The sequence below is a fragment of the Protopterus annectens genome, chromosome 1.part2 (assembly GCF_019279795.1).
Source record: "Protopterus annectens isolate FY-2018-M chromosome 1.part2, PAN1.0, whole genome shotgun sequence".
In the NCBI taxonomy this organism is placed as follows: domain Eukaryota; kingdom Metazoa; phylum Chordata; order Ceratodontiformes; family Protopteridae; genus Protopterus; species Protopterus annectens.
Genome location: NC_056727.1, coordinates 62,847,229 through 62,861,603, shown reverse-complemented (window position 1 = coordinate 62,861,603; position 14,375 = coordinate 62,847,229). Strand labels below are relative to the sequence as shown.

The 14,375-nt window shown below is 39.5% G+C and overlaps 1 protein-coding gene across 1 annotated transcript in view; it reads right to left on the bottom strand.

Moving 5' to 3' along the window:
- Positions 1-14,375, bottom strand: part of FANCL (FA complementation group L) — a gene marked incomplete in the record, with an annotated part of 1,961,518 nt that overhangs the window by 742,585 nt on the left and 1,204,558 nt on the right. Inside the window, 1 exon segment of the mRNA XM_044054938.1 lies at positions 10,012-10,162. Within this exon segment, the coding sequence (XP_043910873.1) occupies positions 10,012-10,162 (151 nt within the window).

The window sequence follows — 14,375 nt, the reverse complement described above, 5'->3', positions numbered from 1 at the left end:
AGTGACATCAGGGCCTAGGCATGGAATACAGTAAGAGTGGAAGTCCTTATGAGGTATTTGCTTCCCACAAGAAATACAATTATTAACTTTTTCTGACATCGGTCTGAGGCAAGAAAAAAGTTTCCCCAATGAGGTACTTAGCTTTATTGAAGACTTCGGATCTGAAATTCGACTTCGAAAATCTCAGGAGTCGGCCGATTGGCACTTGCGAACTGCTTCTGCTTCGGGCACCGCGCGGCAAGAAAGACTGAAGAAAATGGCGTCGGATGCATCTTATATACCCCTGGCGCACGGACGTCAGGGAAGAAGCGACAGCAACCGACGCCGGACCAAGACTTTGGAACTCTGGCCGACTGCGGGACCACCTGACGGCAGGATAACCCAAGTGTAATGACTGCAGCAGTGTAACACAATGAGAGACTGGTAATAAATAAGTTACAAGTCAAGGAGACTATGCCATATAAAAAAGCTGAAATTGTATTTATTAAGAGACAACAGAGCTTTTTTTTTTTTTTTTTTTTTCAAATGTACAAGAGTGATGAAACAAAAAAAATGTGTGAAGAATTTTTGTTCAGAATATTAATGATAGACAATATAGATATGAATATGGGTTTACTATCAAACTTGCGAACGACACATCGGCGAATCAATTTAAGCGAAGTCTGAACTCCGAATGCTGAAATGTCAAACACCAATTTTCCAGACTGTAAAATCTCACCCTTCTTGACCCATGTTAGCAATTGCTTTTAGCTGCGGAGTGGTCAGAAATGTTGGTGTCAGTTTTTTTTTTTTGCATTTGAGCAATTCGGCAATACGGACTTCATGTAAATGGGTTGACGATGTGAATAAACGGTAATGTGCAAACACATTTTGATAGTAAACCTATGAATATTATAAGACGATGACGTAGAATATGTAAGGAGAGTAAATAAGAATTTATTTTATGCAATAGGAGTTACTTGGAATGAAAGACTGAATGATATTTTGTTCAATGGAAAATTCAGTTTTGCAGATATATTGCGAAAAATCAGGTTATGTTAGTGGAAGAAAGAGTGGGGGGGTCACAGTTACAGAACAATAATAAGAATGTTATAAGAAAATGTTAAACAGTGAGAAACAGAAGTGTACATGTGTTCTTATAAATATACAAATAATGTTTTTATACTTCATTAAATAAGGGACCACCTGCTCTTTTTGATAAGTGCCGTAGGGTCTTTTACATCCCCCACCAACTCAGGCAATTGTGGTCATGGTTTATCATCTCATCTGAAGGGCAGTGTTGATACTTTGTCTAAACTATTACTATCATCACAACTCTCTGGAACATGACAAATTACTGTACAGGTTCAATATGTTCATTTCTTTCTCCTACACCTCTCAAGGAGAAAATAAGTAGCAATTCTGGGCAGGTCCACTCTGCATGACTTCAGAATATTAAATGTGATACAAGATCGTGGGGACATGGTTTTTAATAATGTACAGATCTCACTGTTTATCTATACATTTTCATCCTGAGTTTATGATTAACCAAGTGAAAGGGACTGCCAATAAAATTTTAGAAGTAGTCAAGGGGCAGGAGGCCACTGCAGGGATATAGATTGTATCCCCTTAGAGGTGGATATGGGATGTTATGGAGAAATATGGAATAGGTAATACAATTAGGAGTGTAACTCAGCATATAATAATAACAGAGTGAGAGTATTATTGAATGGGAGGCTCAATGCAGAAATATACATAAACTGGAGCAAGAAAGTGAAGACCAAAGCCAATTTTGTAACTTGGCCTGTAAGTCAGTAAGTCTGTTTGATTTAAGATTACCACCACAGCGACTTATTTCCGGTAGCACACACACTAGTTTGCTCATTATCTCACACCAGTAATGACAGATGGGATCTTTGTTTTACTAATTTGGTGGTAAGAGATTCCTCACTGAATGGGAACAGTTCCCCCTCATAAGGCCATGGCTATTTGACATGGTATCTTTCCTCTAAATAAAGGTTAGCTGCTCCCCAATTTATGGTGCTTACCTTATTTCTAAACATCTCTTCCTAATGTTGATGAATTAGTAGAAGACACCTTAAAACAATTCAATAAGACCCATCAGGCACATCCCACTGAAATGCATTTTAAATGGGATGCAATTTAATGTTACTCTTAAATGATATCCTTGCAGAAAAAACTGTTCTGAACAATATTAAACACAAACTAAGTCCTTGCCTTGATGAACCATTGCACAGGTTCATTCAGATTACAGACTTTGTACAAAAACTGAAGGACAAGAGTTTGAGAATTTTAGATTATAAAACAGCAGCAGCTATAGAAAAGCTGCAAGCAAAATTTTACTCAGGAAACCCCAAATGTTTACAGGCACTGGTAAAAAGCAATTAAAACCTGTGGCTAGGAAAAGGCTGACTGGGATGCAGCAATCCTCAATTTCTGAGCCCAGCTGGATTATCAATTTTGTACAGGGAAACTTGAGGGTCAATCTGATCTTTCTTTGAGGCAGACATTTAGTCTTTTTTTTTTTTGAAGGACTTGAATTACCTGTCTTACCACATCAGCTTTCAGACAAGATTATACTTCTCTTCGTTTTGCATGAGCAGGAAACAGTAGCTCATACACTAGAGACCTGTTCAAACCATGCAGTATGTTGGCCTGATGGCAGAACTATTTACAAGAAATTGTGGTGTCTACTAAAAATGACCAGTATGCAAGCGACATCATAAATGGCTCCCTATCATGGAAATCAGTTCTCACATCTATGGTCCTAAAGCGAGGGATGAGTAACAGATAATTATAGGCCCATATCTATTTATAAATATGATTACAAAACTCATCTGACATTGTAAGCCAATCCTGATCAGTGCTTATGCACAAAAGTTTTATCACAGAACATTACACATTTGCTATGAGCAACACAGGGAGACTTCCTGGCAACCAGATGACATAAATCTGTGCCTGGATACTAGGAAGGAATTTGACAGAGAATTCTGAGCATACTGATTTGTAAATGGTTCCGGTAATTTTACCTTTGTAACATGGGTCTTTCGCATGTGCCAAGACTGAATGATTTCATCAAATCCTGTCTTTAGATGCGACACCAAACAGCACTATCAATTCCCCTTAATTATACAACCTACCTATAAAGTCGCTTGCTGATAAACTTAGGGAATTATTTCTTAATTCAGAGAGAGGTCTGCCTATTCCCCTTAGATATTCTGCATATGTAGATTCTGACCTTGTGGGATCCCTTAGTAATCTGAAATTGATACTTTCAGCTTCACAGTTCTTCAAATATTTCCAATCACGAAATTAACTTTAGAAAGTCACTACTTTTATATACAAGTTTCCATCTACAAATCATGGGTTTTGATTATATTTTTTTTTAAGCTAAAATGGACTAAGAATGCCATAAAGATCTTAGGGATTCGGACAGCACACATGGTTAAAGCTGTGAAAGAAATGTATGCCAAAAAGCTCACAGAACTAAGAGCACGGTATAAAAAGGAATAATCAAGCACATGGTTTTCTCAAAATTACATAGCCAAGTAGTACTTCATTAGTTTCCAGTGGCCTCAATGATCATTCCTGGGATAGAACTTTTCAAGATGACTGGGAACCATCTCCACCTTCTTATGGCATCCATTCAAACAAAGTGAATGCTGACAGGATGTGACAGATCAGATGGAGTAGGGCTGCAGGTCATTAGTCTGCAAAAATATATTTTATCGCAATTTGCTACACTGTGTTAGCTAAATGAAGCTGCATGGTTATGGTTAATCCTAGGTGAGCCTCTTACCAGGGAAAACAAATATAGTAGAGCAACAGGATTTGTACTGTGCAGAGTCAGAAAAAAATGGCTTACAGATATCTGAAGGGGTATGATATTCTCCAAGATTCTATTCTGGTTCACAGATGGTACTGCAAGTGTTTGCCAGAAAAGTGTAAATTCATCCTCCTTCAAAACAGCTTTATGTATTTATTTTATGTATTTATTCATCCTTTGACTCCCACTAGGGTACTGGCATCTTTTCAAGGGAGACCATAGGTGGTATTATACTATACAAGAAATGTGGCCAGGACATTGGGAAACTTTAATCTTTTCAATAGGTACAGTGGGCTCTTTTACAGCCACATGAACTACCACCAACTGAAGCATACAGAATCTCAGTTTGACATCTTGTCAAACAGCACACTCAGGAGTGCAGTACCCTATAATGATGCACTGTAGTATCTGCAATTTGAAAACTAAACCAATCACCTGGAGTTGGATGACAACTTACAGTCTTCTGGCCAAACAGCACCCAAAGGCAAGTGTGCTACCTGTTGAGCCACTGATTTTGTCCATCAGAAGTCAAAAGAACTTCTAGAGTAGAGGTCGCCATGCATTTAATGAGCATCCTTGCAGGCTTTGGTGAGTTGACTGTAACTAGCTCAGAACCTGAAGCACAGGATCCTCCTGGACTGACTATCTTGTATAAATAGGCATCCCTAAAGAGCACATCAAGTCTCCCTCCTGCAAGAATGGGGGAACTGACTACACTGTTATCTTAAACTGTTTTTCTTCCATACTAATTTAGGGTCACTTAGATCCAATACAAGTCTGTGGTAATATGCCTTCTTGGGAATGAAAAAGAACCTTTAACAAACTATGGGTCCTTTTTTATCTGGTGTAACCTTTTGGATTACTCTTTCTGATAGGAGGCATCATATCTTTAAATGGCTTCTTGTCTCTGATGTAGCAGAACGTCTGAAATTAAGGATGCTGTCGGGGGGGGGGGGGTATAAAGTAATTTTTGGCTTCTAGATATTAATCTCCCTGATCCACTTATCTTGGATAATGACCAGCCGTGCATTAAGGTGCAGGCAGATCTGAACCCTGGCTGCCTCCAAGGTAGGCTACAGTCTGGCATGCCCTCAGAGACTGTACAGCTGCCTCCAAAGGCAAGACTACTGAATCCTAGATTTTACAACAGCATCTACCATTGGTGCACATCCCATTCTACAGCCACAAGTGACCAGGTCAGCTTCTATCAGAAAGCTGCTCAACAGGTAGCTATTGCTTCAATTTAAACCACAGATTCCAAACACTCTTCCGATTACAAGAAAACCTTTGAGCATTTTTCTTTCTTTCTTTCTTTTTTTTTTTTTTTTTTTTTTTTAACAACTCTTCCTTCACACGAGGCCCAATTTATAATGAATATGGGTATAACAAAAAAAAACTTTAAAGTGGTCCCATACAGTTAGTGTGTCAGCAAGGCATGGAAACAAATGGTAATGCCTGACTCAGCTACTCTAGCAGCTCCATTCACCTTGTTATTCAGTTGCATCAAGGTTAAATTAACTATCTGGGAAAGTAATCTCCTTCAAAAGATCCAATGGGGGCAACCTGTCCAGTGTACCTAGCATAATGAAACTTACTGATGACGGTCATTTAATTCAAACATGGACAAGAAAGTGCCAGACACATAAATACTCTTTCTAAAGAAGTTTAATGTTCTAGACTCCTTATTGGAGATGAGAAACAACGCTATCCTTGAAAGGTGTTTTTTTTTCATCCATGATAACTGGGGGGGGGGGGGGGCAAGAGAATCTTGTTAGATCTCCTACATACAACAGCCACCAGCTTTACCTCTTGTCAAGTCTTCTGTATGATAAGCTCAACTATGCAGTCCGCAGGAGGGGAGGTTGATGGGGCTTTGAGAAAAGTATCCTGTAGAATTTCCTCATTCAGGGTGAAAGTACTGGTTGGCCATGACCCTCATTAACTCATCAATTATAGAATTTACCCTAATATGGGGACAGAGGACTACTGGGGAAGCCTCCCCATCTAGGTCAACAGCGGAGGTGGGGGGGGGTTTGAGGTGCTTCCTTTTACACCTCCTTTTCCAAAGACCAATCAGGGTGGAGGAATCTATAAAAGTATACATTGATGTGACCTTCTGCAGCAGTCTGCTCTCTTGCCTCCAGGTGGAGAAGATGATTGGGTTAAAGCACTAGGGTTAAGGGCATCCAAGTGTGTAGCCGAACATAGAACACACACTGAGGTTGCCTGACTATCACTTCTTGATCCTGTACAATTGGCAATGAGTCACATGGTACAAAGCACGGTAGTAGTCTCGTTATTACTGGCTCCTAAGTACTCACATCAACGAAGACATTCTGGCTCTCATGACTAAGATCAACAATAGTGTTGAGGAAGTTTTTGGTGATAAGTAAACATGTAATGACATAGTCAGTGCTGGCACTGGTCTTAAGGGGAGTGGGGTCAAAATTACTGTCAGTGACCCAAACCACAGTAACCTTCAACACCACAGCACATAATAGGCACTGTTTGGATAGGCTTTAAATTATACATCCAGATCAACTGACTAGCAATAGCCTATGAAAGGCTCAGAGCCAAAGTTACTGTTGCAAACGGAAACAACATTGGCTCAAGGTTGGCATTCATGTCAGGGAAGGAATTGACAATGGTGCAAACTGTTCTGAAACAGCAAGCACCAAGAAAGGGTCTGGGGAAGGAGCAGTAGTAATAGAATAGAGAGGTCCTTCTATTGTCACCTTAGAATAAAGGTGGGGGGGATAGAAATCCTATCTTACAGCCCTTGTCACTTCTCCAGACCTGCACAAATTGTAGGGCTGCAAACAAAACTATTTATCAATCAATTTATTAAACATTTGTTAACTTGGTAAGCAAACTATTCCGAGGACTCTTTTCAGCCATGGACAGTGCAGTGCAGGCAAGGACAACAGACAGACTATATGCAGAACGGAATGTGTACAAATTACACATGTACAGTATAAATCACTATCATAAACAGAGTGAATGTTAAAGTCAAACAAGTAATAAGAATAAGAATGTATGAAAAAGGTAGAAAAAATTAACTTCAGAATAAGCACTGGCTTCAATATATAAGAAAAGAGTGTCTGAAAGGCAGTCACAACAGGACTGAGACATGCAGAAGCAGTGAACTCCCTGAATCTAAACTAGCTATTTAACAAACAGATGTAGACAGAATTTACATTTGTTACTTAACTTTATGAACTGAAGCTTAAGATTATTATAGGATTAAAAACAAATAAAGATATAAGTGGCCCCCACAACCATGGGTCAAAGTACATCTTAACAGAGTTAAAGTTAAGGTTTTATATTGGTTGCAGGCAGTGTTAAGTATCAGAAAAGATCTAGTGGAATAAATGGATCCAGATGAAATGTCCTGGAATCAAGGAAAATTAGTGACTCTTCCTAGAACAGACCTCTACCTGCAGCACTTTTGATACTGAATGAGAAGACCTATCTGAAACTCTGAATTCTTCCTCTCATCATTGTGCTTCCTGTTTTCTTTCGTATGGTTAGAGCAAAGCGAGTCATTGGGTACCAATCCCTTTAGGATGAGTATTTTTTTCTGCTGCAATGTAGCATCTAGGTGTTCCACCACCAGGCACAGCACACAAAGTGAGGGGTGAAGGTTTGCCCTGAAGGGAAACACTATGCCCGCACTTAGTGCATTCTACAAAACCAGAATTCTTACCCATAATGTCAACAGAATTAAAAAAAAAAAAATCGACTACTATCAGCAAATCAGAACTTCACATTAACCACAAAATGCAGCTAAATGCCAGAAAAAAAAACCTAAGCATAAGCATTTGGTGGGCAACAGAAGCAAAACAATAAGTACTGACAGGAATCACAAACTGCAAATTAAACTATCTAGTCTGAAAATCTGTGAAGTGGAATATTCTAAAAACTGACATGGTCTGACCTAAAATGAGGATAATCTCTTTTTTTTGTAACTTTGCATGCGCTGAGTTTCTTTCTTGGCATAAACACTAACATGTCGACATTTATGTTACTGACCTTCGACCTTTTGTGGTTGACATTCATGCCAATCCTGTTTATTTGTCAACCAAAGTAAGCATAATCCTACAGATAGATATAATCTGTATCATGGAAATTTGAACGTACTTCACTTAAGCCAATATGCCCTATATAATTACTGTGATCACAAAGAAAATCACCCTGTTGTTTATAAATGCGTTTTTCATACTTAAAAATGTTCTCCCAAATTACAACCGTTTTCTTTTAAAGGCTTTAAAAGGTTGTAATCTTGCTGGAAATGCTCATCATTACAGTTTTACATAACTATATTTGACTGCTGTTTTATGTTTATGTAACACAACTGTGAAAATAGACATGTCCTAATGCAGCTAATGATAAAAGAAGATAAAATTAAAGCATATCTGAAGCTTACTGACTGTAAACTTTCTATAACTGCTAAAACTGTTAAAAGTCATAGGTACAGAGATTGCAGTAAACCTTCTAACTGCAGTAGTAGGTCCAGAAAGCCAATGTTTTTTCTAATTGTTATCAATGTATTTAAAACTACTTAATTTGTGTTTTGGTGTTCAAGTGCCCATCATCTTGTATATTAAACTGCATTGCTTATATGTTACTTCAAGTCATCATCTTCTTTCGGCTGTTCCCGTTAGGGGTCGGCACAGCGGATCACCTGTTTCCATTTCTTCCTGTCCTCTGCATCTTGCTCTGTCACACCAACCACCTGCATATCCTCTGTCACCACATCCATAAACCTTATCTTAGGCCTTCCTCTTTTCTGGTTACCTGATAGCTTCATCCTTAGCATCTTTTTCTCAATATACTCAGCATCCCTCCTCAGCACATGTCCAAACCAACGTAATCTTGCCTCTCTGGCTTTGTCTCCAAACCTTCCAACCTGGGCTGACCCTCTAATATACTTATTCCTAATCCTGTCCACCCTTGTCACACCCAGTGCAAATCATCTTTAACTCTGCCACATCCAGCTCAAACTTCTGCCTTTTTGTCAATGTCAGTGTCTCCAACTCATATAACATAGCTGGTCTCACTACCCTCTTGTAGACCTTCCCTTTCACTCTTACAGGAACTCGTCTGTCACAAATCACTCCTGACACTCTTCTCCACTCACTCCATCCTGCCTGTACTCTCTTCTTCACCTCTCTTCCACACTCACCGTTACTCCTAACTACTGACCCCAAGTATTTAAACTCATCCACCTTCGCCACCTCTACTCCTTGCATCCTCACCATTCCTCTAGCCTCCCTCTCATTCACACACATATATTCTTAGTCCTGCTGACCTTCATTCCTCTTCTCTCTAGAGCAAATCTCCTTCTCTCCAGGGTCTCCTCCACCTGTTCCCTACTCTCACTACAGATCACAATGTCATCTGCAAACATCATAGTCCATGGGGACTGCTGTCTGATCTCGATCCCCAGTGGCTGGGTTGCTTATAAGTTACTTCAAGTACTATTCAATAATGAAAGCTTACTGCTGGTGTTTTATTTATTAGTTAAAGGACAGACATACAGATCTGGTGATGCAGTAACTGTTGACTTCCACATTCTGAAGTATGACAGCTTCAGCATTAGCTACTTCAAATGAAATCATGCTATCCTATTTTAAAAGTGGACAGTAACTGTGTTACTGGTATGCCAGATGGGTGTAGCTGGGGGCATTTTTTACCATAAAGACAGTAAAAAGAGACTACATCAATAGAAATGTTTCATTACCTCCTGTAATACACTGTCTAATTATATGCACAATTATACAGGTCAAATTTCTATTACTGTTGGTAAAACGGCACTAAATGCATTGGGCTGATAGTACGGCAAGTGAAATCCTGGGAAGCTGGTGATTGCAACTCCAATCTGCAGCTGTTCAGTATAAAGCTCATTTGGATCTGGCAGATGTTGACCATAACCTGGTTTAGCAGTGTACATTTGCCACATACTCTTAAGGTAACCATGCTCTCATACCACACACTAAGGCCAGCATGTCACACACAAATAATTGGAGGCAGCAACTGCAGACCACACCCTGGCCATGACTACATATACCCCCCCTTTTTTTTACTAAAAAGTTGTAAAATCATTTAAAAGCACTTAACATAATAAACTTCTTGTAGCTCTTTTGAAATCAGTACTTTTGTTTCTTACAGCTGTATAATCTTACCTATTGCAATTCTTCTCACGGTGGCACCACGTGTGGGTTTTTCCGGCTCAAGAACCCAAGTCTTTTCATCTATTTCATCCATGATATCCCAAAATTCTTTCAATGACTCCAAAGCTGCCAAGAACTGGCTGTGAATGTATATTAAGGAGCCCTGTAAAATGATATGTTGAGTATATCAAATACCTGAACACCAACAAAAACAGTGAAAAATTAAATACATAATACTCAAACTAACTTATACCCAACTGTCAACTACATATTATTCATGTCTTGTTTAGTGCTATGGTAGATTCAGTTTCCAAGTAAGCATAACCATCATGCACAAGAGAAAATAAAAACCTGCTTGCTAGTACAGAGATAACTTGCATGCAGTATTAAATTCCCTTTTTGATTTACTTACTTAAGATGCTGTATATGTTGTTACTACCTTTAAAACAGTTTAAAAATCAAATGAATACGCAAACAAATGTGTTTAATGGGGAAACCTCCTCTTAAATTTAAAGCCATCTTGTATAAACCTAATGCATGAATGCACACATACCATACCTCTCAACATGAAAACATCAAAAATCTGGACAAGGCCCATGAAAAATAAGTACAAAACTGTACGATGATTAACATAAAATATGCATACATATTTAACCCCTCCCACTCCAGTGGAATTGTGGGATACCAGATTTCCAACACAAACTGAAGAACACACAAGCAAAATATGGCAGAGTCCCCAGTGTCCCATTACCTGGCTATTTTGCCCAGTTACCATAATGTGCACACTATTTTACTTTTACAATGATTATTTGGATTTTAAATTTACATTTTATAGCACAATGCACAAACACTAATAGACATCTGCTAAACAAAGCAATACTGTCTCACAATGAAACAGACTTAGCATTAAAATTTCTCTGCCGCTGTGTGGAAAAATACTGAAGTCAACATATTTTGTATTCTGTATTTAAAGGGTTAAGCAGAAAAATGTTCACTGCGTGCAAACTGAAATGTTCTGGAAAATGTTGATCACCGAGGAATGCAGAAGTTAATCTGAAACTGCTGATAAGAAAGTTAATGGTGCAAGAATAACTGTGGTACTGGCTGGTAAAAACAAGTAATCAAACTATCACTTCTAATGAATGTCCTCTGTGCTACGTGTATGTACGTGCAGGAGGGTCTATATAAGCAGAACTCAAAGTACAAGTAGCCAGACTAATCATGTAGCAGGTCTCCATGCATGTAAAATAAAGCTGTTTTACTTGCTTACAAGAACTTGGTGTGATTCTTCCAGAATATGTTAGAAGAGTAAAATCTTTCGACATAACTGGCGCCCAACGTTAGGGCGGCCCCTGCACGGCACGAATCGAACAAAGAGAGGCTGAAAACCTGCGCAGGTGGAGAGAGATCAGGCTCTCCTCGAACGAAAGACCTCCGACTGAAACAGGTCGAAATTAGAGGCCAGTCACTCTTTCCAGATTCAATCCGTGAGGTGGCAGCGAAATAGGGCGGAGGAATCACAAAGGTAAGCAAAACGCTATTTTTTTTGTTGTTTCTGATTGGAATTTTTGTCTAAATTTTAAGGGACTAGTCAAGGGAGAAATTTAATTTTCTCCAAGTATAAGGAGTATATGTGAATAAATTCCATATACAAGAGATCTCAGGAACAGGAATAGTTTCTCTTAAGAGAAATGGGAACAGGAACCAGTTGCGTCAAAGGTGACGACAATCTGAAGATAAAAAGTTTATGTTTGATTTACACCCAAAGAACGTAAAATATTTAGATAAATGGAAAAAAGATCATGGGTTTAGTGGATGTTTACATAAGTCAGAATGTCAAAATCTAGTAAGATTACTGCGCAAACAGGCAGGAAATAAGACAAGGAATCAAAAGAAGGTGGGGTTTCCCCAGGCACAGAAATGGCTGGAGGAAGCATAAGAGACATAGGGAACAAAAAAAAAAAAAAAAAAAAAAAAAAAGGGTGTGGTAATTCAAGTGAAAGAGATGTGTACTTTGTTAAAAAGGAAGATAGTAAAACTTCCAAGTGTGTAGAACCAGAATGCAGACTCTCATAGATAAAACAGAAGAACATTGGAAGCCCAAGGCAGATTGGACTTGCATTAATCAATGCATTCAATCAGATGATGAAACCGTAGACAGTTATCTACATCGTCTCACACAATGTTTTGATGCTCATAGTGGGTTGATTAAGGCAGAAAATCAGAAAAATGACTCGCCCTATAAACAGCAATTGAAAAATGCATTCCTAAAGGGCTGCAAGACAGCCATTGGTAACTTTATACAAAAGCATATGATCACACACAGGACAGCACGTCTACAGCCCCTTATGGAGTATGCTAGACATGCTGAGAAATACCTGAAGAAAAAAAAAGATAAAAAAGCCCAGACTTTTACAGTTAGTAAAGATGGAACTTTAATGTTAGTTCAAGGTTCCGCAAACCGCGGAAGAGGGCATGGCAGGGGAAGAGGACAAGGACGGGGAGACGCAAGTCATTCTGAGGATTTCGAAGGTAGGCAAAAGAGGGGGGAATGTTTTAAGTGCGGTAAGAAGGGACATTTCGCCAGAGATTGCAGAGGACCGGAGAAACCGATGGTTGCTTCCGGTGGTACCACATGACTATATGACGGTCAAAAAGACGTAGATGGAGGATATGAGGAAGAAGAAGAAAGTGAGAATGGGGAAGTAGGTACAAGTGAAGATGATGGGTGGGGACAGGAAATGGCAGAAAATGAAGAATATCAAATGGTAAATCTAACAGAACTAGCATCAACTATGCAATTGGAATCCCAACCAGTGATCACATTGCAAGTTGAGGGCCGAGACATAGAATTTCTTTGTGACTCAGGGGCTTCACGAACGTTAGTCAGAAGTACTGCCATATCATCCGATGTTACCTCGGATGAATATGTGCTTGTAAAAGCAGCAAATGGTCATATTTACAAAGAGCCATTGTCCAAACCTCTGTGGTTTACCGACCCAGAGACGAACCAAACCATACGGTTCCGAGTAATAACTTCAAAAATCTGCCCAGTAAATTTACTAGGAAGAGATTTAATGCAAGTGTTCGGCATAGCAGCCGTCCCAACCTCCACTGGGATGGTGGCAAGGAGAATTGACCCAAATAGTGCTTTTGAAAGCTGGAGTATTAATTCCGTGCACAGACTCACCATGTAATACGCCCTTATTTCCAGTAAAAAAAAAACGGATGGGACATGGAGGATGGTACAAGACTTACAGGCAATAAATGCCGTAGTGGTACCTCGGGCCCCCATGGTCCCGGATCTGTCTATTCTGCTGAACGATATCCTTCCAACGGATAACTACTTTTCTGTAATTGATATCAGAAATGCCTTTTTCTCTATTCCCTTGCAGGAAGATAGTAGATTTTGGTTTGCATTTACGTTTATGGGCAAGCGTTATACCTATACCAGGTTACCGCAGGGATACTGCGAACGTCCGACCATCTTCTCACACAAGAGATGTCCACCAATTTGGCTCAGTTCCAACCCGCCCAAGGGTGCCACCTACTGCTGTATGTGGATGATATCCTCCTGGCCGCGACTACGGAAGAACTCTGTAAGTCCAAGACTATTCGACTACTACACTTTCTGGCACACGAAGGACATAAGGTAAATAAGTCTAAGTTACAATTTTGTAAATTAAAAGTACATTACCTGGGTTATACTATCTCTGGGAAGGGCAGGCGATTAGATGACAGTAGAAAGAATGCTATTTTACAAGCCCCCATGCCAACTACAAAAAAAGAAATGATGTCCTTTTTAGGCATTACGAACTTCTGTCGTAGTTGGATTTCCAACTATGCCGAAGAAGTGCACCCGCTATCAGACTTAATTTTTGCAATACCGATGGCGGCAAAAGATTTGCTGCACTGGACAGACAAGGCAGTACAGGCATTCATTAGAATCAAGCAACTGATAGCTGGGTCAGCGACATTGGGGTTTCCAGATTACAGTAAGACCTTTATACAGACTGTAGATTGCAAGCAGGGATTTATGACATCTGTTTTAATGCAAATGTATGGAGATAAGTTAAGACCATTGGCATTTTACTCTAGTAAATTAGACTCAGTAGCACAAGCATTACCACACTGTGTGCAAGCAGTAATTGCAGCCGCTTTGGCGGTACAAGCGTCTGCCACGTTGGTATTGTTCCATGATCTTACGTTAAAAGTCCCGCACTCTGTAGCAGTCATCCTTCTGCAGGACAAGTTAACATTTCTGTCACCTAGCAGACATTTATCTTGTATGACTACGCTGTTATCACAGCCACACATGACAATTGAGAGATGCACTACCTTAAATCCAGCAACATTGCTACCCGTTGCTGAAGACG